This window comes from Lichenostomus cassidix, chromosome 29, assembly GCF_008360975.1.
Source record: "Lichenostomus cassidix isolate B80296 chromosome 29, HeHo_3.0, whole genome shotgun sequence".
Taxonomy (NCBI): domain Eukaryota; kingdom Metazoa; phylum Chordata; class Aves; order Passeriformes; family Meliphagidae; genus Lichenostomus; species Lichenostomus cassidix.
Window position 1 is genome coordinate 2,699,622 of NC_139509.1, and position 20,142 is coordinate 2,719,763.

The 20,142-nt window shown below is 66.7% G+C and overlaps 5 protein-coding genes across 8 annotated transcripts; 3 read left to right on the top strand and 2 right to left on the bottom strand.

The window, feature by feature from the left end:
* Window positions 1-312: 312 nt before the first annotated feature.
* Window positions 313-4,430, bottom strand: WNT1 (Wnt family member 1). The gene is made up of 4 exons (XM_085041017.1): window positions 2,359-4,430; window positions 1,837-2,090; window positions 1,385-1,650; window positions 313-1,120 (listed from the first exon to the last, which is right to left on the bottom strand). The coding sequence occupies exons 1-4, from the start codon at window positions 2,457-2,459 to the stop codon at window positions 632-634; spliced, it is 1,110 nt and encodes a 369-aa protein (XP_084897143.1). The 5' UTR covers window positions 2,460-4,430; the 3' UTR covers window positions 313-631.
* A 786-nt stretch (window positions 4,431-5,216) lies between these two features.
* Window positions 5,217-8,182, top strand: ARF3 (ARF GTPase 3). Of its 2 annotated transcripts, XM_085041055.1 has the most exons (5): window positions 5,222-5,367; window positions 6,163-6,342; window positions 6,453-6,563; window positions 6,648-6,772; window positions 7,200-8,182. In XM_085041055.1, exons 2-5 carry the CDS (start codon window positions 6,195-6,197, stop codon window positions 7,359-7,361), a joined length of 546 nt encoding a protein of 181 aa, XP_084897181.1. In that variant the 5' UTR covers window positions 5,222-5,367; window positions 6,163-6,194; the 3' UTR covers window positions 7,362-8,182. The 2 variants fall into 2 exon arrangements, with proteins under 2 accessions (XP_084897180.1, XP_084897181.1); XM_085041054.1 differs by having other exon boundaries at window positions 5,217-5,367; window positions 6,453-6,772.
* A 1,662-nt stretch (window positions 8,183-9,844) lies between these two features.
* On the top strand, window positions 9,845-11,774 carry FKBP11 (FKBP prolyl isomerase 11). The gene is made up of 6 exons (XM_085041059.1): window positions 9,845-10,012; window positions 10,459-10,524; window positions 11,095-11,182; window positions 11,276-11,309; window positions 11,400-11,470; window positions 11,541-11,774. Exons 1-6 carry the CDS (start codon window positions 9,896-9,898, stop codon window positions 11,756-11,758), a joined length of 594 nt encoding a protein of 197 aa, XP_084897185.1. The 5' UTR covers window positions 9,845-9,895; the 3' UTR covers window positions 11,759-11,774.
* A 170-nt stretch (window positions 11,775-11,944) lies between these two features.
* On the bottom strand, window positions 11,945-15,306 carry DRC2 (dynein regulatory complex subunit 2). Of its 3 annotated transcripts, XM_085040993.1 has the most exons (9): window positions 15,172-15,306; window positions 14,545-14,672; window positions 14,172-14,339; window positions 13,935-14,104; window positions 13,654-13,792; window positions 13,379-13,576; window positions 12,728-12,946; window positions 12,488-12,640; window positions 11,945-12,370 (listed from the first exon to the last, which is right to left on the bottom strand). In XM_085040993.1, the coding sequence occupies exons 2-9, from the start codon at window positions 14,668-14,670 to the stop codon at window positions 12,146-12,148; spliced, it is 1,398 nt and encodes a 465-aa protein (XP_084897119.1). In that variant the 5' UTR covers window positions 14,671-14,672; window positions 15,172-15,306; the 3' UTR covers window positions 11,945-12,145. The 3 variants fall into 3 exon arrangements, with proteins under 3 accessions (XP_084897119.1, XP_084897117.1, XP_084897118.1); XM_085040991.1 differs by having other exon boundaries at window positions 12,488-12,946; XM_085040992.1 differs by having other exon boundaries at window positions 12,488-12,946; window positions 15,168-15,241.
* A 105-nt stretch (window positions 15,307-15,411) lies between these two features.
* On the top strand, window positions 15,412-20,026 carry RND1 (Rho family GTPase 1). Its single transcript, XM_085041050.1, has 5 exons — window positions 15,412-15,603; window positions 15,690-15,777; window positions 17,834-17,943; window positions 18,556-18,690; window positions 19,200-20,026. Exons 1-5 carry the CDS (start codon window positions 15,484-15,486, stop codon window positions 19,443-19,445), a joined length of 699 nt encoding a protein of 232 aa, XP_084897176.1. The 5' UTR covers window positions 15,412-15,483; the 3' UTR covers window positions 19,446-20,026.
* The last annotated feature ends 116 nt before the right edge of the window (window positions 20,027-20,142 follow it).

The window sequence follows — 20,142 nt, forward strand, 5'->3', positions numbered from 1 at the left end:
GCACAGCGGGAGGAAGAAGAGGGTCTGAGGGGAGGGGATGGCAGAGAGTGGAGGGAAGGGGGAGAAAGATGGACAGACAGCAGCTGGAGGGGCTGATGGACGTGGGATGGGGAGGTGAGGGGATGGAGAGGTGATGGGTGGACAGATGGACATGGGCAGCGCATCCCACAGTTTGGGAGACATTGATGTCCTCCCACAGCTCATCCCCTCCTTCCCCCAGCCCCTCCCCAGACAAGAATTGGGGCAGGACTGATAAAAATATATTCTTTATTCTTCTCTAAAGGCTATCAGTGACACCTGTAACAAAGCATCATTATTATTAATTATTATTAATTATTATTATTATCTTTAATTATAAAAAACAGGGCCTGGGGCCAGCGAAGCAGAGGGTGGGGGCGGCGGCAAAAAACCGTCCACAATAAATATTTTATTTACAGTGAGAAGGGACCCCGTGGAGCCGGGGGGTGGCCGGGAAGGTGCGTGGCACTGAGCCCACCCGTGGCGGGATGGGGGTCCCTAGGACACATCCATACCCCCACCCATGGGCGCCTCCAATCCAGCCAGGCACCCGTCATGGGGGGTGGGTGGCGCAGACCCCCTCCGGGGCTGGGCAGGGTGGTCCCGGGGCAGCTCACAGACACTCGTGCAGCACCTGGGTGTTGGTGCAGTTGAGGCAGCTGACGTGGCAGCACCAGTGGAAGGTGCAGTTGCAGCGCTCGGTGACGCGCTGGGTGCGAGTGCGATACCCCCGCCCGCAGCACAGCAGCTCACACCCGTCCAGCCCCGGAGAGGAGCTGTTGCAGAACCGCCCGGCAGTGCCCGCTGTGCCCGTCTTCCCGCTGTAGGTGCAGAAATTGGGGGATTTCTCGAAGTAGACGAGGTCGTGGGGTGAGGGGGGCTTGTGGGCCGGGTTCTCGGGCTCCAAGTGGTGCAGCTCCACCCGCGACGCCCGGTTGCTGCCCTTGTTGCCATAGATGACGCGGGAAGCGCCGTCGAAGCGATCCTTCAGGACGTCGCCCACGGCACGGAAGGTGGGCAGCCGCATCCAGCAGGTGCGGACGGTGCAGGAGCCTGACATGCCGTGGCACTTGCACTCCTGGCGCATCTCTGAGAAGACCGTCTGGAAGGAAGTGGGAATTTGGAGCCCCGTGAGCAGCCCGGGACCCCCCTGGGGACCACCGTGCTCCTACAGCCCTTTTCTGCAGCATCACATCACGCTCAGATATTGCTTGTCCCAAAGACAAGTGCAAAACCCATCTACAACGGTTCCCAACCCACACATGGCTACAGGCTGAGGGTCTTGGTGGCCATGCTCATGTCCATGCCCACCCCAGTGCTGCCCACAGCCCCCAGTGCCCTCACCATTCCCCCCCAGTGCCCTCACCATGCGCCCGGCCTCGTTGTTGTGCAGGTTCATGAGGAAACGCAGGTCTCGGCCCTTCTCACTGGAGTCCACAAACTCCCTCCCAAAGAGGCGACCGAAGTCAATGTTGTCACTGCAGCCCCCCCAGTGCCAGTCAGGCCCCCCAGGGCCACGGCGCCGGTAGTCACAGGTGCAGGACTCGATGGATCCCTCTGAGCACGATCGAGCCACCGAGTGTGTCACTCCGGCACTGGTGATGGCAAAGATGAATGCCGTCTCCCGGCAGCCTGCGGAGGGGAGCGAGGCTTCAGGATGCTGCCGGGATGGGGAGGGGGCACCCACCAGCACCCCCAACCCTCCACCACGGAGGGCTGATGATGGCCCATGGCAAACCAGGGGCACTTTGCTGAGCATCCCAACTCGGGTGTGCATGGAGGGGGTTTAGGGACCCCTGCGCTGCCCCCCAGCCTCACCCCGGTTGACGATTTTGCCGAAGATGTTGGGGCCCTGGGAGGTGGGACAGTTCCAGCGGCGGTTGCGGAACTGCCACTTGCACTCCTTGATGGCTGTCTGGAGGCCGGAGCTGACGCTGTGCAGGATGCCGGGGTTCTGCCGGATCAGCTTGCGCTGCTTTCGGCTCAGCAGCTGCAGGCTGGGGTCCAGCACCAGCTGCACGTTCTTGGAGTCCGTCAGCAGGTTGGTGGATGAGGCCACGTTGATGATGCCCCTGTGGCACAGGTGGGGATGGTGACCACAGGTGGGGGGTCCCCCGGCACCTCCCTCCTCACCTCAACCTCCCTGCAGGCTCCTCGAGGTGGCCGGAGCATCTTCCTCCCTGGTATCCCTGTAGGGATCCCAACCGGGGGTCACAGCCCTGTGTCCCCCCACGTGTCCCATCCCTGGGGACAGGGCAATCTCTGCTGTGCCAGTGCCAGCCCCGCCCTCCCGCCCCACCACCCCGGTGCCGGTACCGGTGCCGGTGCCGTCCGACTCACCACCACCGCCCGCTGTTGTTCACTGCCAGCGTGTTGGAGAGGGAGGAGAGGGCCAGAGCCCAGAGTGCCCGGAGCGCCAGCCCGAGCGCGGCGGCGCGCATGGCTCCGGCCCCGGGAGCCCCGGCAGAGTGCGCGGGCGAGCGGCCGTCCCGGTATTTATGGTGCCGCAGAGCCCCCGGCCCGGCCGCTACATCCACGCGTGTTTCCGGACGCGCGGGGCGGCTCCGAGATGAGGACGGCCGCGGGGGGACCCGGGGAGCGCCGGGCGGGCGGGCGGGCCGGCACCGCCACCGACACCGGACTGCAGCCGGTGGCCGGGGCGCGGCGTCGGGGGTGCGGTGCCCAGCGCGCACTGACCGGGCCCTGGAGCGCGGCGTCGGGCGCTCCGTTCGCGGTGCCGGTGCTGGGGACGCGGTGCTCCGTGTCCGGTGCTCGGCACTCTGTGCGCGGTACCCGGTGTCAGGACCGGTGCTGGTTCTCGGCGGTCCGTGCGACGTACCCGGTGCCGGTGCTCGGTCCGGGCAGCTCCCCGGGGAGCCGGCACGGCTGGACTCGGCTCGGCGCGGCGGGTGCACAGCGCTCAGCACCCGGGAGCATCTTCCAGCCCCTTCCCTCTTATAGGGGCGGCGCGGAGGGTCCCCGTGGGCCGGTCCCGCCGCGCGGGGCCTCCCCGCGTCCTCGCCCTAACAATGGGGAGCGGCGGAGCTGCGGCACCTCTTACGGGGCGGCGGGAGCGGCGGCGCCGGGGCTGTCCGTCACGGCCGGGATTAGCCCGGCGGGTGGCTGCGCCCCGGCCCCGTGCCCAGAGCTCCCGGCTGCCGCCCCCCGCCTTCCCCGCCGTTCCGCGCACACGTTCTGCAGGCACCGGCACTGGCGGGGGGAGCCCGGCACGGCCCGCGACAGCTCCCGCAGCAAGGAGGAGCTGGTCTCGGAATCACCTGGGACGGCCCCGGACAGCTCCGGGCGCAGGGAGGGAGCGGGGAACGGGGATAGCCCGGGATGTCCCGGGACAGCCCGGGTACACAGGGGCAGGGGTGACGGGATGTCTCGGGCGCACGGGGGAGGCAGAGTTCCTTGACAGCCCAAGGCGCACGGGGACCACGGTGCCGGGAAAGCCCGGGGACACCGTCCCGGAGCCGTTGCCTTTCCGGGGGACACGACGTGCTGTCCCCCGGGAAGGGGACCGTCGAGGCTGCGTCGGTGCCCGTCCGGAGCCCCTCTCGCGTGCTGGTCCGTGTCCGGCGGGACGGAGTGACAGCCTCTTCTAGCCACTCGGGCCCGGGTTGTCACTGGCTGTCCCCGCTGCACCCCGCTGCACCCCGGTCCCCGAACGTACCCGTGGACACCCACGGTGTCCAGAACCCGCGTGGGCGCGGCACGGCTCCCGCTGCCCCGGGGTGCCCGGTCTGGGCCAGTACCGGGTGTCGGAGGTAGGGATGGACCGGCGGGTGGAGGGATTGTGGGATGGGGGCATAGACGGAAGGGCAGGGGGTGCTCAGACGCTGGCGGGGGGCGGCCTGACGTGCCCATGGCCAGAACACGGTCACGCAGGGCCGGTGCTGGCCCGGTCTCCGCTGGGACAAGACTCTGTCCCCATCATCCCCCGCCCGGGCCGGGTGTGGGTGGGTGTGAAGCCCCCAGTGCGGGGCCCGACAGGCCAGGGGGCCTGAGCTGAGCCCCCCGTTGGGGCGGGGACCGGGGGGGGTAATCCCCCTGCCGCGGTTTCCCCGGACCAGTCATGCGGGGCCGGATTAGCCCCGCTCGCCCGTCACGGCCCGGGGCCGCCGCTCACCAGTTCAATTCAAGGACGGACAAAGCCCGGGACGGCGGCGGGGGTGGGGGGCTCACACCGGCACCCCCTTCACCCCTTCCCCCGGCCCGGGAGGAGCCCAGGGCCGACCCGGGGTCTGCTCCAGCACGGCACTCCCGCCCCCCCCGCCTCGGTTCCCGGCCGGGCCGGGCCGTGTCCACGCCCTCGGGCCTCCGCCCCGTCGGGGCTCCCGGGGCTGAGGTCAGCGGCCGCGGGGAGGCCCCGGGGCGCGGCTGGGAGGGCCCTGCCCGGGGTTGTGCCACCAGCGGAGGGACGCAACCACGGCCCTCGCCTCCCCCGCTCCATCCCGGGACTCTCCGGCCCTCGCACCCCCTGCCCGCTGCCACGAGCCACCGTTTCCCCCATCCCCTCTGCTGCAGCCGACGGCTGCTCGGCTGCCCGATGCTCGAGATCCCCCCCAGTCCCGAGGTGTCGGTAGAACCGTTCCCGCAGCCGTCGGGGCGGCCGGTGCTGCCCGGTGCCCCCGGGGTGGCTGCCGGCAGCTGCCTGGGGGCGAGGGGCATCAGTCCTGTCCCGTCGCACCAAGCAGAGACGGACAGACGGACAACGGGGTCAGACGGACGTGGGAAGCAGCCGGGGCTCCCCCGCGCTCGGTGCCGACCCCTGCCCTGCGTGCGAGCATCGCGACGGCCTCGGTACCGACGATACCGGGACGGGGCAGGGGTGCTCCACCTGTTCCCCCGTGCCGGTGTTGGGGTCCCACCCGTGAAGCATAGCGACCCCCCGGTCGGGACTCTGCCTCCCCAGTGCTCATGGCAGTGGGGAAGAACAGGAACCCCTCTCTCCCCGTATCCCCATCCCGCCCCGCCGGTGCAGCCCCTCTTTGGACGAGGCTCTGCCCCCCCGGTGCGGGTCCCGGTGCCCCGGTCCCCCTCACGGCGGGGGGGACACGCACGGGGACTCCCCCTCACAGCGTCCCCCCCCGCACTGCTGCAGCCGTTGCCATGGTAACGCCTGGTGGCTCTCGCGATTGCACCCCCCCCGTTCCCCCCCCACCCGCCGCTCCCCGCGCGCGCCCCCGGTCCCGGGGGGGGTGTGCGGGAAGCGGTGCGGGGCGGCGGGGGGGGGCACCGGGCGCTCTCGCGAGATCGGCGCGATCGGGGCCTCCGCTTCCGGCGGCGGGAGCGGTGCAGAGTCAGCGGCGGCGGGGGCGGCACCGGCACCGGCACCGGCACCAGGTGCGGGGGGCCGCACCGCTCGGGGATGCGGGCCGCGGGCACCGCTGGGGGGTTTGTGGGGGTACACGGGGGGGGTCGGCACCGCACCGGCGCGGGGGGGCTGCAGCGCGTGCGGGGGTGCCCGGTGCGCCGGGGGCGCGGAGCCCCGGGGGTAAGGGGTCGTACCGGGGGGAGGAGGGGGAGATGCGGTGCGGTGCGGCGGACGGGGGCGGGGGGCAATGCGGAGGGGGGGGCGGCGCAGTGCGGGGTGGAGAGGCGGCGATTTGGGGGCGCGCTGTGATGCGGGGGGTGGTAAAGGGGAGGAACGGTGAATTCGGGGCTCCCGGGGGCGCGGGGGCTGCGCACGCTGGGGGGGAAGGGGCGCGCTGCGGTGCGGGGGGGGCGATGGGGGCTTCCCCCTCCGGCGAGGCTGCGGTGATGGGGGGGTCATGCGGAGGTTGGGGGTGCAGTGGAGGGGTCGGATCCGGGGGGGGACTGCTCCCCTCGAGGAGGGTGGCAGCCTTGCCTCAGTTTCCCCAAGTGCAGCGCCCTGGGCTGTCCTCTGGCAGGGTGCAGCGGGGGGGGTGCACAGCATCCCCATGTTCGCGGCCCCCCATATCGAGCCGCACACAGGGACACCCCCATGCAGTGCGTGGTCCCCTCCCCAACCCCTTGCCTGGGGTCCCCCAAGTCCTGCATCCCCCCAAGACATGAGGATCCCCGATCCCCGCAGTCCCCCCGCGAGCACAGGGGTTCCCCTCAGCCCCACCCCTGCAGATTTCAGGGCCTCCCCCAGCCTGCCCCATGCCCCCGCAGGATCCGGCCTCGGAGCCAGCGCCGCCGTCACCATGGGCAACATCTTCGGGAACCTGCTGAAGAGCCTGATCGGGAAGAAGGAGATGCGGATCCTGATGGTGGGGCTGGACGCTGCTGGGAAGACCACCATCCTCTACAAGCTCAAACTGGGGGAGATCGTCACCACCATCCCCACCATCGGTGGGTGGGGTTGGGGGGGCACTGAGCAGAGACCACTCCCCATCAGGGCTCCTTTGAAGGGGCTCACAGCTCCCCGTGCCTCAGTTTCCCTCCGCTGTCGCTCCCTGCAGGGTTCAATGTGGAGACAGTGGAGTACAAGAACATCAGCTTCACCGTGTGGGATGTGGGTGGGCAGGACAAGATCCGGCCCCTCTGGAGGCATTACTTCCAAAACACCCAGGGTAGGTGTCTCAGGGGACACGGTGGGGGGACTCGGGGAGCAGGGTGGCTGTGGAGACCCTGTCAATGCCCACTGCTGTCCCCAGGGCTGATCTTCGTGGTGGACAGCAACGACCGGGAGCGGGTGAACGAGGCGCGGGAGGAGCTGATGCGGATGCTGGCGGAGGATGAGCTGCGGGACGCCGTCCTCCTCGTCTTCGCCAACAAGCAGGTGGGTCTGGGGGTGGGGAGAGCCCTGTGGTGGGGCTGAGATCATCCCCAGGGTGTCAGGGCAGGTGTCCTGTGGGTGGATTTCCAGTGCCTGTGGCATCAAGGCTGGTGTCAGAGGGACCATGTGGCAGGACCATGTCCATCCTCGTGGTATCAGGGATGGTGGTGGCCCCCAGGGCCATCCCTATAGCACCAGGGCTGGTGTTTAACACTCTCTCTGGCTGGACTGTGATCACCTCTGTGGTGCCAGGGCTGGTGTCTCACATGCCTGTGGCAGATTCCTGCTTCTTCCTGTAGCATCAGGGCTGCCGATGATCCCCTGTGGCAGGGTTGTGCCCACTCCCATGGCATCAGGGCTGGTGCCAGCCCCCATGGAGGGGTCGTGTCCATTCCCGGGCCCCCCATGTGACCTCCCTTCTCTGCTCCAGGACCTGCCCAATGCCATGAATGCAGCAGAGATCACGGACAAGCTGGGGCTGCACTCCCTGCGCCACCGTAACTGGTACATCCAGGCCACCTGTGCCACCAGCGGCGATGGGCTCTACGAGGGCCTCGACTGGCTCGCCAATCAGCTCAAGAACAAGAAGTGAGGGGGGGGGCCCCCTGTGCCCCCCCGGCCCCCCTGGGCCGTGCCAGGGCCCCCCCCGGCCGCCCCCTCCCTGCCCTGGTTGGGTTTTGCTTTCTTCTGGCACCGGTTGCTGTGGGGTTTTTCGCCTTTTTTGGGGTCCCCCTGGTTCCCCTCGGATCTCGTGTGTGCGTGCGTGGAATTAGAGCTCTATATAACGCCCAGGGGGGCAGGGGCAGAGCCCCGGGAGGGTGGGATGGGGGCTGGGGAGGCCACCTCGGCCCTGCTCTGCCCGAGAGGGCTGGGGACACCCCGTCCCCATGCATGTCCCTGCACCCCTCGCCTTCCTCTGGACCAAATGTGGGGGCAGCAGGGCCATGGGGGGGATTTGGGATTATACACTTCCCCTCCCTCCCAGCACCCCCTCCCGGCCCCACGTGCCCCCCCGGGGGTCCCACACGTCCCCGGCCCCCCCATGTCACTTCGAGGCAGGTCTCCTCCCCGCAGCGTGACCCCTGCAGAGGGTGGGGCACGGGGCTGCCAGGACCCCTGCGGTCCCCCTGGCCATGCCCCCCCCTCGCCCTGGCCGCCTGCCCCCCCATGCCAGCATAGTGATTGTATGTCCCTGCCCCTCACGGACAGACGGTGTCCCCCCACCCCGTACTGTGCCCCCCTCCCCCAGCACCGTATTTATACCCCCGGTCTGTGCTTGGTGTGACGTGTCGCTGCGGCTCTGCCCTGTCCAGGGACGTGTGTTCTCACCCCCCCCTTCCCCAGCCCCCTGCGCCTGAGACGGTGGGTGACCTCCCCTGACCCCCCCCTTGGATATTAAACATGTTTTATGTAGTGCTGTCCCTCGCCTCTTCTTCCGCAGCCCCCCCAGTGTGGGGGTCCCGCAGAGGGGACAGTGATGGACAGCCCTGGGCTGCCTTTAATTAGAAAGAGCTTAACGGGGCAGGGGGGTTGAGGTGGGGCTGGCAGGGGGTGAGGGGGGCCCCCCCTTCCCAGGCTCATCTTTAGGAGAATATTGGATGAAATGGTAAATCCCATTAGCGCTAATCCCAGCTGGGGCGTGGGGACGGTGCCATTGCTGGGATGGGCGCGAGTGGGGCTCAGCCCCCCCCGTGCCACCCCTACCCCGTGTCACCCCCCCGCATAGATTAAGGGGGACTGAGTTGCATTTGGGGCCAGCACTGCCATCCCATCCTCGTGTCCCCTCTGGACTGGTGGCCGTGGGGTTGTTGGCAGTGTTAGTGACACCAGGGGGCTGTGGTGGGGGTGTCCGGGTTCCCTGGTGGGTGGGAGCTGCAGAGCCAGCACCAGGGCTGGAATGGGGGTGACCAGAGTTCCGCAGTGGGCTAGGGCCGTGGAGATGACATGGGGGGGACTTCAGTGTGAGTGACGGTGGCTACCCAGTGGGTGGGAGCCATGAAGATGATACCGGGAAGCTGAAGTGAGGATGAGCAGATCTCTGGGAGCCGCAGAGCTGCCATCGGGGGGCTGCAGTGTGGATGACCGGGGCTCCCCGGTGGGTGGGAGCAGCGGAGCCGGCACCGATGCGTTCCCACCGGCTGTACCGATGGCTTTGTGTGGCAAGGGCTGACCCGGCGGCCCTAATCCCATTAACGCCCCGGTCCCAGCCGCCAGCCCGGCTTCCCCACCTCTCGGCAACCGAGGCTGGTATGTGGGTGCGCCGGTGGGGCCGGCGTGCCGATGCCGTCGTCCGGGAGCTGCACCGGGGCCACCACCGGCGTCAGCGTGGTCACCATCCTGGAGCTGCACCGGGGCCGGTGACATCACTGAGGCTGACACGGGAGGAGAGATCCAGGCTGCCCACCGTGTGCCGGTGTGACCCCCACAAACCGGGGCTATTCCCTGTGTCCCCAGCTCTGCCCTAGGGGCTGGGTATCCCCAGGCACAGGGATGGGGGATTCCGGAATAGATTAGGTCCCATCGGGCTCCAGTCAGCCCCCCAGTCCGGTCTCGGGGCTCGGCTTCCTCTGTCCTGCACAGCCGGGGCTGGAAGCGCTGCTGAAGTGCCAGGAGAAGGAATGACCTGCACCCGCGGGGTGCTGGAGAAGTATTCCGGACCCGTGCGGGCGGCGGGGAGGGGTCCCGGGCCCCGGTGGGTGCCGGTTTCCCCGGGCTGTGCTGCCGCCTGCTGGCACCGGCGGCGCCAGGACACCGGGGGCTGCCCCCAGCCGGTGCCTGGGACGGATCCCCCGGCCCGGACCCCCGCCCAGACCCTCCGCCTTGCCCCCCACTCTCGCCCTCACCCGGAGCCCCCGCTCGGTGTGGCTCGAAGCCGCCGGGACAGTCCCCGGGCAGGGGTGCACCAGTGCCAGCCGGGCGGGGTCCCCACGGAGCGCGGGCGCACGCGTGGCACCGGTGCAGGGCCGGTCCCGAGAATCCTTCTGTCCCCCGACTCCGCTGAGGCCCGGAGTGGCTGCCGGTGCCCGTCCCGGGGCCGGTCTCGGTGTGGGGGCGGTCCCGGGGGAGGGGCCCGAGGTGGGGGGCGGTGCCGGTCCCGGTCCCCGTTCCTCCGCCGCCAGCCCAGCCATGCCGTTCCCCGCCGCGCTGCTGTTCCTGGCACTGCTGCTGCCGCCGCCGCCGCTCTCCCTCGCCGCCGAGAGCGAAACCGAAACCGGCGCCCGGGAGCTGAAGCTGGAGACGATCGTGAGCCCGGGGGGCCGGGGGAAGCGGGGCTGCGCGGGAGGCACCGGGCACCGGGGACACACGCGGCCCCCTTGGGCAGGGAGCAGAGACCGGGGCGGGACCAGCGGGGAACGGGGGCACCGGCGGGACACGGGGCACCGGCGGGATGGTGTTGCTCGGGTGGCACCGGGGAGCCCGGCCTGGGCACGAGGGGGGAGCACGGGGCACCGGGAGGACCAGGCTGCGGCGGGGGTGTGGGGGGAGCCACGGGGCACCGGGAGGACCAGGCTGCGATGTGGGGACACCGGGAGGACCGGGCTGTGGCGGAGGAACACGGCGCACCGAGGGCGGGGGCCCGGGTGAGACTTCGGCTCTCGGAGCGCTCGGGGGACCCGTGGGCACGGGGGGTGCCTGGAGCCCAAGGCGAAGGGGTCCCGTCCCAGCTCCCCGTGACCTCTCCGTTACAGGTGGCTCCCCCCGAGGGCTGCACGGAGCTGTCGGCGCAGGGGGACACGGTGCACATCCACTACACGGTGCGGGCGGGCGGCGGGAGGAACACGTCAGCACTGAGCTCCGGCGGGCGGGGCGGGGGGCACCGGCAACGGCACCGGCGGGGGAGCCTCGGCCGGCACCGGGGCGGCACCGGGGCGGTACCGGGGGTGGTACCGGGGTGGGCAATGGGGCGGTACCGGGGTGGGCAATGGGATGATAGCGCGGTGGAACTGGAGTGAGCGTAGGGGTGGCGCTGGGGTGAGCAAGGGGATGGTGCCAAGCTGGCACGGGGACTGGAATGGGGACAGTCCCGGGATGGGCTCTGGGTGGCACCTGGAGTGGCAACAGGAGTGGCATTGGGGCTGGCATGGGAGAACCCCAGTATGGGCATGGCTGGCGCTGGGATTAGCCTGCGGATTGCCTTGGGATGGCCCTGGCACTGGGAATGGTGAGGATGTCCCACAGTGGCGCAGAGTGTTCCGGGACTGGGATCAGCACAGGGATCAGCACCAGAGCAGCACTGGGAACACGCTGGCATCCACATAGACGAAATGCCAGGGCTGTGTCCCCAGGGGTGACCGTGGCAGTGACTGTGGCCGTGTCTCCCACAGGGCAGCCTGGAGGATGGCCGGATCATCGACTCCTCACTGAGCCGGGACCCCCTCCAGGTGGAGCTGGGCAAGCATCAAGTCATTCCTGGTGAGTGAGGGGATCAGGGGGAGCAGGGTTGGGGTTAGGGTTACCAGGGTAATCCTGGCCAGCCCCACTCACCCTTGCCTCACTCTGTTACAGGTCTGGAGCAGAGTCTGCTGGACATGTGTGTGGGGTAAGTGCAGACAGGGGACACGGGGATGGGCAGTGTCCCCCCCATCAGTGTCCCTGCCACAATTTGGCACCAACGGTCTCGCCGTGGCAGGGAGAAGCGCAGAGCCATCATTCCCCCTCACTTAGCCTATGGCAAGCGGGGCTCCCCCCCGACTATCCCAGGTGAGAACAGCCCTCAGGGTCCCTGTGGGGTCTCTGTGGGGTCCCCGCTCAGGCTGTGCCCCCCTTGCAGGTGACGCGGTGCTGCGGTTCGAGGTGGAGCTGGTGGGGTTGTCCCGGGCCAGTTACTGGCAGAAAGTGGTGAACGGGGTGGTGCCACTGCTGTGCCTGGGGCTGGTGCCAGCACTGCTGGGGCTCATCGGGTTCCACCTGTACCGCAAGGCCAGCAGCCCCAAGCTCTCCAAGAAAAAGCAGAAGGAGGAGAAGAGGAACAAAGCCAAAAAGAAATAAAACCTTCCCCTCGGCATCTGTGGCTGCTCTTCCTGGGACAGTGATGGGGACAGAGTAGTGGGAAAGGGCTGTGCACCCATCAGTTCCCTGACTGCTGCAGGGCCTTGAGGGGTTGTGTCAGACCTGAGCAGGAGGTGACATATACCCCCTGCTTAATGAATCCCAGAAATAAGACTCTGGAGCACATTTTTGGGCAGTTTTGCTCTTCTAAGCCATACCCAGGCAGTGACAGACCCTGGTGTCCCCAGGCACCCAGGAGGTCTCTGGTCTGCCAGGGATCCTCAGCTGGAGCCAGTGGAGGCAGGAATGGGGTCCAAGTGGTTGACCCCTCCCCAGAGGCTCTTGGCCCTGACGTCCCTGAGAACAGCACCCCCCACAATGTGGGGCTCATTTCTCGGGTTGTGGATCTTCCATGGTGGGGAGGAAAGTATGGAAGTCTCTGATCATCTTCTGGTTGAGTGCAACCCCCTGCAGGTACTGCTGCAGCAGCTGTCGCAGCTGATGGTTCTTGTTCACCAGAGCTGCCAGCGCTCGCTCCAGAGCCTTCTCCTCCAGCTTCGCCTTGTTGAACCTCTGCCAGAAGCGCTCCAGCCCCACGTAGTCCTGCATGGCCTGGGGGGAGGCAGCGGGGAGAGTTGGGGTTTCCAACCTGCCCAAGCATCAGCTGGGTGATCCCCAGGGCCGAATCACAACCCTTGTTCCCTGTGGATGGCAGTGGTGCCCCCTCACCTGTGCCAGGGGCTCAGTGGGGGTCTCCTCCAGGACCCTGCGGGCATCTTGCTGCTCCCACTCAGCCAGTGAGGAGGCGTAGAAGGGCAGCACCTTCTCGTCCTCTGTCTCCAGCCTGTGGCACATCTCGGCCAGGCGCAGGATGCGCTGGGACTGAGGGGGGACGCCAGAAGGGCAGGTGGGAAGGGACAGCAGGACACAGGGCACAGGGACACCCCCACTCAGCGCTGCCCAACTCACCCTCTCCACCAGCTGCTGCAGCGCCTTGAGAGTGGCATTGCACTGGCAGGTGAGTGTGACCAGGTTGGTGTGAGCTGTGGCCCCAGCCTGCATCATCTCATTCCGGAGCTTGTGGAGCTTTTGGAGGACCAGGTCCTTCTCGTCCCTCACACGCTGGATGTACTCCTCACTCTCCCGCAGGTGAGCCGCGATCTGGGCCTTAGTGGTTGCAACCATGTCCTGGTGAAACAGCAGGCTGGATATTGAGGAAAATTTCTTCTTGGAAAGGGTGGCCCAGCATTGGAATGGGCTGTTCAGGGCAGTGGTGGAGGCACCACCCCTGGGAGGGCTCAAAAAACGTGTGGATGTGGCACATGGGGACATGGTTTAGTGGTGGCCTTGGCAGCGCTGAGTGAACAGTTGGACTTGATGGTTTTAGAGACTTTTCCAACCTCAGTAATTCCATGATTTCATGGCTCAGGCACTGCTCCATGAACTCTTGGGGGGCCCCTGCTTAGCTTGCTTAGCCCGTTGTCACCTCTTTGGCAGTGTCGGGTTGGACTTGACGGTCTCAGAGGCTTTTCCAAACTCAACAATTTCATGATCCCATGGAAAATGAGAGGGGAATGCAAGTGACCCCACTCCCACAACCACCCAGCTCCCTGCCAAAACCTGGAGCTTCTGCAGCTTCTTCGCCCGTGTTCCAATCTCCCAGGAGCTCTTCTCACACTTCCTCCTCAGCTCCTCGAACTCCACCTTCTTCTTGTCGGTGGCCTCAGTGTAGCTCCGCCGGGCCTTCTGGATCTGCTCCCACAGCCCCTGCAGCCTGGCGACGAGCTGCAGCCGGCTGTACTGCTGCTCCTGCCAGCTCTGGGGACACACAGGTTACACCCCCAAGCCTCCCTTGCCAGCCCCAAAAGCCCCTCGATGCTCCCTCGTGCCCCTGCCTGGTTTTTGATTTCGTCCCGGGCGCTCTGGAAGTTCAGTAAGGCCTCGTGGTTATTCCTGGCGTGATCCTGCTCCATGGCCAGCGCCAGATCCTGCAGGCAGCAGCTTTCCCAGTCGTTCTGCTCCAGAATGGTCTTTCTGTGGGGACACATAGTGGGCAAAGGAGGTCCCTCCCTGACAGAGGAGCTGCGGGGCTCCCGGTGGGGCCATGAGAGGCTCAGCTCCATCCCAGGAAAGCCCATGGGTGCCACTGCTGCCCTATTCCCCTTAAATTCCTCACCTCTCAGTCTCAAACTCGGTCTTCACGGCGCCCACCTGGGCATTAAACCCCTCCTCCAGGTAGCCCAGGCGGCAGCGCTGGAGCTGCAGCAGTTGGTCTGTGAGGTGCAGGTGGCTGCGCAGGGCTCGGTTTCGCTGCTCGTCCGCCTCCTCCAGGTCCCTGACCAGCGCCTGTGGAGTTTTGAGAGGTCATGGGTGTCCCCTGGCCACCCTCCTGCCCCACCACCCCCGCAGGGACCTGAATGACGCCATCCTTGCAGTTCATGACCCGCGTGAAGGTCTCACTGAGGATCTCGATGTCCTGGCGCAGCTCTTGGTCCTTGGCCTTGCGCATCGCCAAGCGCCAGAGCGTGCGGACCTTGTGCAGACCCCACATGCTGCTCTGCTCCTCCCGGGATAACTTCACCTGTGGGGGAGGAGGGAAAGGGGCAGGAGTGGGGTTGGAGGGACTCTGGTACCAGGGGGTGCAGCAGAACAGGGGCAGCCCCAGCCCTGGTGGGGGTGATGGGGGCATTTGCTGGGGGAAGGTGGTTTGGGGGCTCAGGAGGGTGGGGTTTGGAGGTGATCAGGGGAGGCTGCAGTGGGAGGGTTGCTGCAGTGGGGTACCAAACCTGCAGGAAGTGAGAGAGCAGTTCGTGCTTGGCTTTGGCCGCCTCCTCCTCAGCCAGCGCTTGCCTCTGCAGCAGCAGCAGCTCGGCCTCGGCCGCCGAGGGGGCGGTGGAACGGGATCCCGCCATGGCTGGAGAAGGGGACACGGAGGGAGGGGTCGGGGGATGCCCAGGGTCTGTGTAGCAGCCCCTCCAGAGCCACCCCAAAGCCCGTCCCCCCTGCCCATCCCCATCTCCCCCTCCAGCCCCCCTGCACTATGGGGTACCCCCAGACGGCATCACCTTCTGCCCACCCCCATCCCCCTCCCCAGGCTCCCCCAGGCCCGTTTCCCCTTGCTCACCCCTAATTTCCCGTCCAGAATCCCACCCCCCCACAGGATTACCCCCAGACCCCATCAACCCCTGCCCATCCCCATCTCCCCTTCCAGTGACCCCCAAACCTGTTTCCCATCTCCCTCCTCAGGCCTCCCCCAAGGCGCATTTCCCGCTGCCCATCCCCACCTCCAGAGCCCTACCAGGTTCACCCCCCCTCCCCAGCCCCCCCAACGCCCACCACCCCCTGCCCATCCCCATTTCCCCCTCCAGGCCTCTCTCCCCCCATTTTGGGGTCCCGCCGCCCCCCGTACCGACCCGCTCCCGCGTCCCTCCGGTCTCCTAGCAACGGCCACTTCTGGTCGGGGGCGGAGCCTCCGCGACACTTCCGCCCTGACCCACACAGGCGCCCCCTGGCGGGCGAGAGGGCGCTCTCACCCCCAAGGGGCGGGTCCCGCCGGTTCTGCCTCTTCGCTATTGGCCGGCGCTCCGGGAGTCCCAGCGATGATTGGTGGGTAAGCGCCGCCGTGGGCGGGCCCTGGAGCCGGCGGGGTATATAAGGGCGCTGCGGCGGCGGGGCGCAGGGCGGTGGGCGGGCGAGAGTACGGGGTGTCCCTGCGCGCCGCCGCCATGCGGGAGCGGAGGCCGGCAGCGGCCGCTCCGGCCCGGTGCAAGCTGGTGCTGGTGGGCGACGTGCAGTGCGGCAAGACGGCCATGCTGCAGGTGCTGGCCAAGGATTGCTACCCCGAGGTGAGCCCAGACCGGCACCGGGCATGGCCATCGGGAGCAGCTACCGGCAGCGGGACCGGGCTCTGACCCTCTCCGTGCCATTGCAGACATACGTGCCCACCGTGTTTGAGAACTACACGGCGTGTCTGGCCAGCGAGGAGCAGCGGGTGGAACTGAGCCTCTGGGACACCTCCGGTACCGGGGGGAGACGCGCGCGGTGCATGTTCGGGGGGCTGGTGGGGTACCGGTGGAGTGGGGCGGCGACAGCCTCAGCTCCGGAGGGGTGATCGGGTTGTTTGCTGGGGAAGGTGGTTTGGGGACTCGGGGGTGGTGGCAGGGTTAGGGCTGGGAGGGTGCAGTGAGCCGGGGGGTCGCTGCAGTGGGGTGCATTGGCGTCCCGGGGGTGTTTGGGGCACCTGCGGCGCGGGGGGAAGAGGCGTTGGTGGCCATAGTGGGGTCTCGGGGGTGTATTGGGACCCCGGGGGTGTTCGGTGGTCCCTGCGGCGGCGCGGGGAGGCTCGGTGGCCGCCCTGGGGGGGCTTCAGGTCTAGGGTCGTATCCCTGAGTGTGGGGGGCTCTGGTACTCCCCACGGACCGACCTCACGGTGGGAGGCACAGACACACTGCGGGGGGGTCACAGAGAGCTGACCCCCCTCCTTGGGGACATCCCCACACCGTTGAGCCCCCCGGGGTGGGGGGTTGTGAATTGGGAGGATTATGGGAGATCCCTGTGTTGCCCTTCCCTGGACACCCCGAAGAGTTCGGGGGGTTGGGAGGGCCGGGGCAGCCCTGCCCGGTGCTGCAGTGTCCCCCCCGGCGGGGGGGTCCCCGCCGGTCCCCGGTTGCCATGGCGATGCGCTGGCGCAGCCTCTTTGCTATTCTGTGCACGGAGCGTCTGGGCTGCGAAACCCCTCCGAGGCCTTTGGGGGGTCGGGGGGGGGGAGGAAGGGGACGAACATCCCGGGTCCCCCCACCCCGCTGTCCCCCTCCCTCACTCCCCCGCGCCGCGTCCCCCGCAGTCCCGGGTGCGGTGCTGGTGGCTCCTTGTCCCCGAGGACCCCGAGGGGGTGGCAGCGTGTCCCACCCCCCTCCTCCGGCTACCTGCCGACACCCCTCGATGCTGCCGGGGCTCCCCAAAATAGGGGGCGGGGGGGGGTTGTTACATAAACACCGCGGGAACCATTTCCCGCTGCCTCGTGAAGGCGCGATGCGACGTTAATGGGCTGCGGGGACGGAGGTGGCTTTTTGGGGGGACTCCAGAGCTGTACCCCTCACCCTGGCAGGAGGGGGGGCTGTGTCCGTTTTGGGGAGCCCTAGAGCTGTGTGTCCGCATGTCCCTTTTGGGGAGCTGTGTCTGTTTTGGGGGGCTCTGTGTCGTTTGGGGGCTCTGGAGCTCGGTGCAGCCACCCCAGGCAGGAACAGGGCTTGTCTTTTTAGTGGGGCTCTAGGTCTGTGTGTCCCCCTGTCCCTTTTGAGGTGCTGGGTCTGTTTTTGGGGGTTCTAGAGCTGTGTTCCCCTGTCCCTTTTGGGGTTCTCTGGAGCTGTGAACCGCCATGCTGGGCAGGAGGGGGGCTGTGTCTGTTTTTGGGGGCTTTGTCCATTTTGGGAGGCTCCAGACCTGAGCCCCCCCCCCTTCCCCACAGACAGGGGGTAGGTCTGTGTGTTTTAGGGGGCTGTGTCCCTTTTGAGGGCCTCTAGAGCTGTGTCCCCATGTCCTTTTTGGGGTTCTCTAGAGCAGTGTCCCACCACCCTGGGCAGGAGGGGAGCTGTGTCTCTTTTAGGGGCTGTGTCTGTTTTGGGGGGATCTGTGTCCCTTTTGGGGGCTCTAGAGCTGTGCCTCCCACCTCAGGCAGGAATGGGGCTGTGTTAGTTTTGGGGGGCTCTAGAGCTGTGTGACCCCCACGTTAGGTGGGATGGATCGCTGTATCTGTTTTGGGGATCTCTGTCCGTTTTGGGGAGCTCAAGAGCTCTGTATCCCCCCAGACCTTTTGGGGAACTCTGGACCTGTGTCCCCACTCCAAGCAGGAATGGGGCTGTGTCTGTTTTGGGGGGGCTCTAGACCTGTGTCCCCCACCCCAAGCAGGAGCGGGGCTGTATCTATTTTGGGTTCTCTGTCCCTTTTGGGGGTCTCTAGAGCTGTGCCCCCATGCTGGGCAGGACAGGTGGCTGTGTCCCTTTGCCAGGACCCCTTGCCCGTGTACCTGGGTCCCTAGGGTGGGAGGGCTGACTGGTGACACCCCCTTTTCCCCAGGCTCTCCCTACTATGACAACGTGCGTCCCCTCTGCTACAGCGACTCGGACGCTGTCCTGCTCTGCTTCGATGTCAGCCGCCCCGAGACCCTTGACAGTGCAGCCAAGAAGGTGGGGAGGGGGGTCAGTCCCCAAGACAGGGTCCCTGTGGGGTTTGGGGGGCTCAAGGATGTGGAGATACCGATGTTGGGGGATCCCTAGAAGGTCTGGGGGACTTGGGGACACGGGGAGACTGACCCAGGGGAGTTCCTGTGGGGTCTGGAGAGTCTCAGAGATGTGGGGGTGCCGATCCAGGCAGGTCCCTGTGAGGTTTGGGGGACACAGAGACACTGACCTGTAGGGGTTTGGGGGGCTCAGAATGTGGGGACACTAGCCCAGGGGGTCCCTGTGGGGATTGGGGGTTGTAGGGACAGGGGAACAACAATGTGGGGTGGTTGCTGCAGGGTTAGGAGTGCAGAGCGACATTGTCCTAGGAGGTCCCTGTGGGGTTTGGGATGCAGGGACACTGTACTGAGGGAGTTCTGTGAGGTTTGGAGAGCACAGGGAGACTGAGCCAGGGGGTTCCTGTGGGGTTTGGGGGGTGCAGGGCCATGTGGATACTGATCCAGGGGGTCTCTGTGGGGTCTGTGCTGGGACATGGGGACACCAACCCTCTGGGGTGACTGGGAGAGGGGTTTGGGGTCTCCTGTCCCTGAGAGCAGCTCCGTGCCCCACACCCCACAGTGGAAGACAGAAATCCTGGATTATTGCCCCAACACACGGGTGCTGCTCATCGGGTGCAAGACAGACCTTCGGACAGACCTGAGCACCCTCCTGGAGCTCTCGCACCAGAAACAGGCACCCATCTCCTACGAGCAGGTCGGGGGGACCCTGGGGTGGATTTGAGTGGGCTCTACTGGTCTGATTCGGGGGTGGGTTTGGGGGCATCAGGGTGGCTACAGGGGAGTGGGTTTGGGGGGTCCCAGTGGTCACAGGGGGAAGGTTTGGGGGTGATCATGGGGAGCAGGTTTCGAGGGTCCTGGTGGGCAGGTTTAGGGGTGTTCTGGTGATCTGACGTGGGGGTGAGTTTGGGATGTCCCAGTGGTCGTGGGAGGGGTGGGTTTGGAGATATCACAGGGGAATGGGTTTGGGGGTGGTTTTTGGGGTCCTGGTGGTCTGACATGGGGGTGGGTTTGGGGGGTCCTGCAGGTGGGTGGGTTTGGGGTGTCCCAGTAGTCTGACATAGGGGTGGTGTTTGGGATCCTGGTGGTCTTACATGGGGGTGGGTTTGGGGGTGTCCTGCAGGTGGGTGGTTTTTGGGGTCCTGGTGGTCTGACATAGGGATCAGTTTGGGGTGTCCTGATGATCTGATATGGGTCTGGTTGCAGGGCTGTGCGGCCGCCAGGCAGCTGGGAGCCGAGGGATACCTGGAATGCTCAGCCTTCACCTCGGAAAAGAGCGTCCACAGCATCTTCCGGACCGTGTCCGGCATCTGCCTCAGCAAAGCCCCCCAGCAGCCCCCCCGCAGCCCCCCACGCAGCCTCTCCAAGAGACTTCTGCACCTCCCCAGCCGCTCCGAGCTCATCTCCTCCACCTTCAAGAAGGAAAAGGCAAAAAGCTGCTCCGTCATGTGAAGGGGGGACGGGAATGACCCCACACACGCACCTTTCGGCCCGCCCCCCAAGTCCCAGGCGTGGGGTGGTGGGGCTGGACAGGGCTCTGGAGCCCCCCTGAGGAACGTGGGGGGCTGCTGCCCTCCCATCACACCATTGCCCTGCCAGCCCCATGGGAAAGGGGGGCCTGGGGGGGTGTCTTCACCTGGTCCCCAACCCTGAGGGAGTCCCTGGGAGGTTTGGGGCGCACAGGAACCTGGGGACATCAACCCGGGGAGATCCCTGTGGGATTTGGGGTGCCCAGACCCTTAGGGACATTAACCCCGGGGGTTCACTGAGGGGTTTGGGGGGCACAGGGACACTGTCCTGGGGATCCCTGTGGGATTTGGGGTGCACATCATGGGACTCATCCATGGACTCATCCTGTTTTCTCCCCCTTTACCCCATCCCTCATCTGCTGCTTGGCCCTGGGGGACCCCGTGGGTTGGGGGGAAGGGGGGTTGTTTTATGGACTATATTTGTGGGGGGGGTGTCTCTGTTCCATGTCCGTGTTATTAAAAAGCTTATTTATTATCAGAAATATAACACCTTACCTACGTGCAGCTCTGCCTGGCCTTGTGTTTTGGGCAGGGATCCTGGTTTTTGGAGGGTGTTGGGAGCTGCGGGGGGTGTAGGTGTCACTGGTGATGGTGACACCGATGTGGGGCTGTGCTCCACC

Excerpts from the sequence above, each read along its gene's own strand:
- RND1 (XM_085041050.1), top strand. The coding sequence starts at position 15,484 with ATGCGGGAGCGGAGGCCGGCAGCGGCCGCTCCGGCCCGGTGCAAGCTG. Across the intron at positions 17,944-18,555 it reads TTGACAGTGCAGCCAAGAAG|TGGAAGACAGAAATCCTGGA; the intron begins GTGGGGAGGGGG and ends CACACCCCACAG. Across the intron at positions 18,691-19,199 it reads CACCCATCTCCTACGAGCAG|GGCTGTGCGGCCGCCAGGCA; the intron begins GTCGGGGGGACC and ends GTCTGGTTGCAG.
- DRC2 (XM_085040991.1), bottom strand. The coding sequence starts at position 14,670 with ATGGCGGGATCCCGTTCCACCGCCCCCTCGGCGGCCGAGGCCGAGCTG. Across the intron at positions 12,947-13,378 it reads AGAAGCTGCAGAAGCTCCAG|GACATGGTTGCAACCACTAA; the intron begins GTTTTGGCAGGG and ends CTGTTTCACCAG. Across the intron at positions 12,371-12,487 it reads CCACTGAGCCCCTGGCACAG|GCCATGCAGGACTACGTGGG; the intron begins GTGAGGGGGCAC and ends GCCTCCCCCCAG.
- FKBP11 (XM_085041059.1), top strand. The coding sequence starts at position 9,896 with ATGCCGTTCCCCGCCGCGCTGCTGTTCCTGGCACTGCTGCTGCCGCCG. Across the intron at positions 10,013-10,458 it reads AGCTGAAGCTGGAGACGATC|GTGGCTCCCCCCGAGGGCTG; the intron begins GTGAGCCCGGGG and ends TCTCCGTTACAG. Across the intron at positions 11,471-11,540 it reads CTCCCCCCCGACTATCCCAG|GTGACGCGGTGCTGCGGTTC; the intron begins GTGAGAACAGCC and ends CCCCCCTTGCAG.
- WNT1 (XM_085041017.1), bottom strand. The coding sequence starts at position 2,459 with ATGCGCGCCGCCGCGCTCGGGCTGGCGCTCCGGGCACTCTGGGCTCTG. Across the intron at positions 2,091-2,358 it reads AACAACAGCGGGCGGTGGTG|GGGCATCATCAACGTGGCCT; the intron begins GTGAGTCGGACG and ends CCTGTGCCACAG. Across the intron at positions 1,121-1,384 it reads ACAACGAGGCCGGGCGCATG|ACGGTCTTCTCAGAGATGCG; the intron begins GTGAGGGCACTG and ends ACTTCCTTCCAG.
- ARF3 (XM_085041054.1), top strand. The coding sequence starts at position 6,195 with ATGGGCAACATCTTCGGGAACCTGCTGAAGAGCCTGATCGGGAAGAAG. Across the intron at positions 6,343-6,452 it reads CACCACCATCCCCACCATCG|GGTTCAATGTGGAGACAGTG; the intron begins GTGGGTGGGGTT and ends CGCTCCCTGCAG. Across the intron at positions 6,773-7,199 it reads TCGTCTTCGCCAACAAGCAG|GACCTGCCCAATGCCATGAA; the intron begins GTGGGTCTGGGG and ends TCTCTGCTCCAG.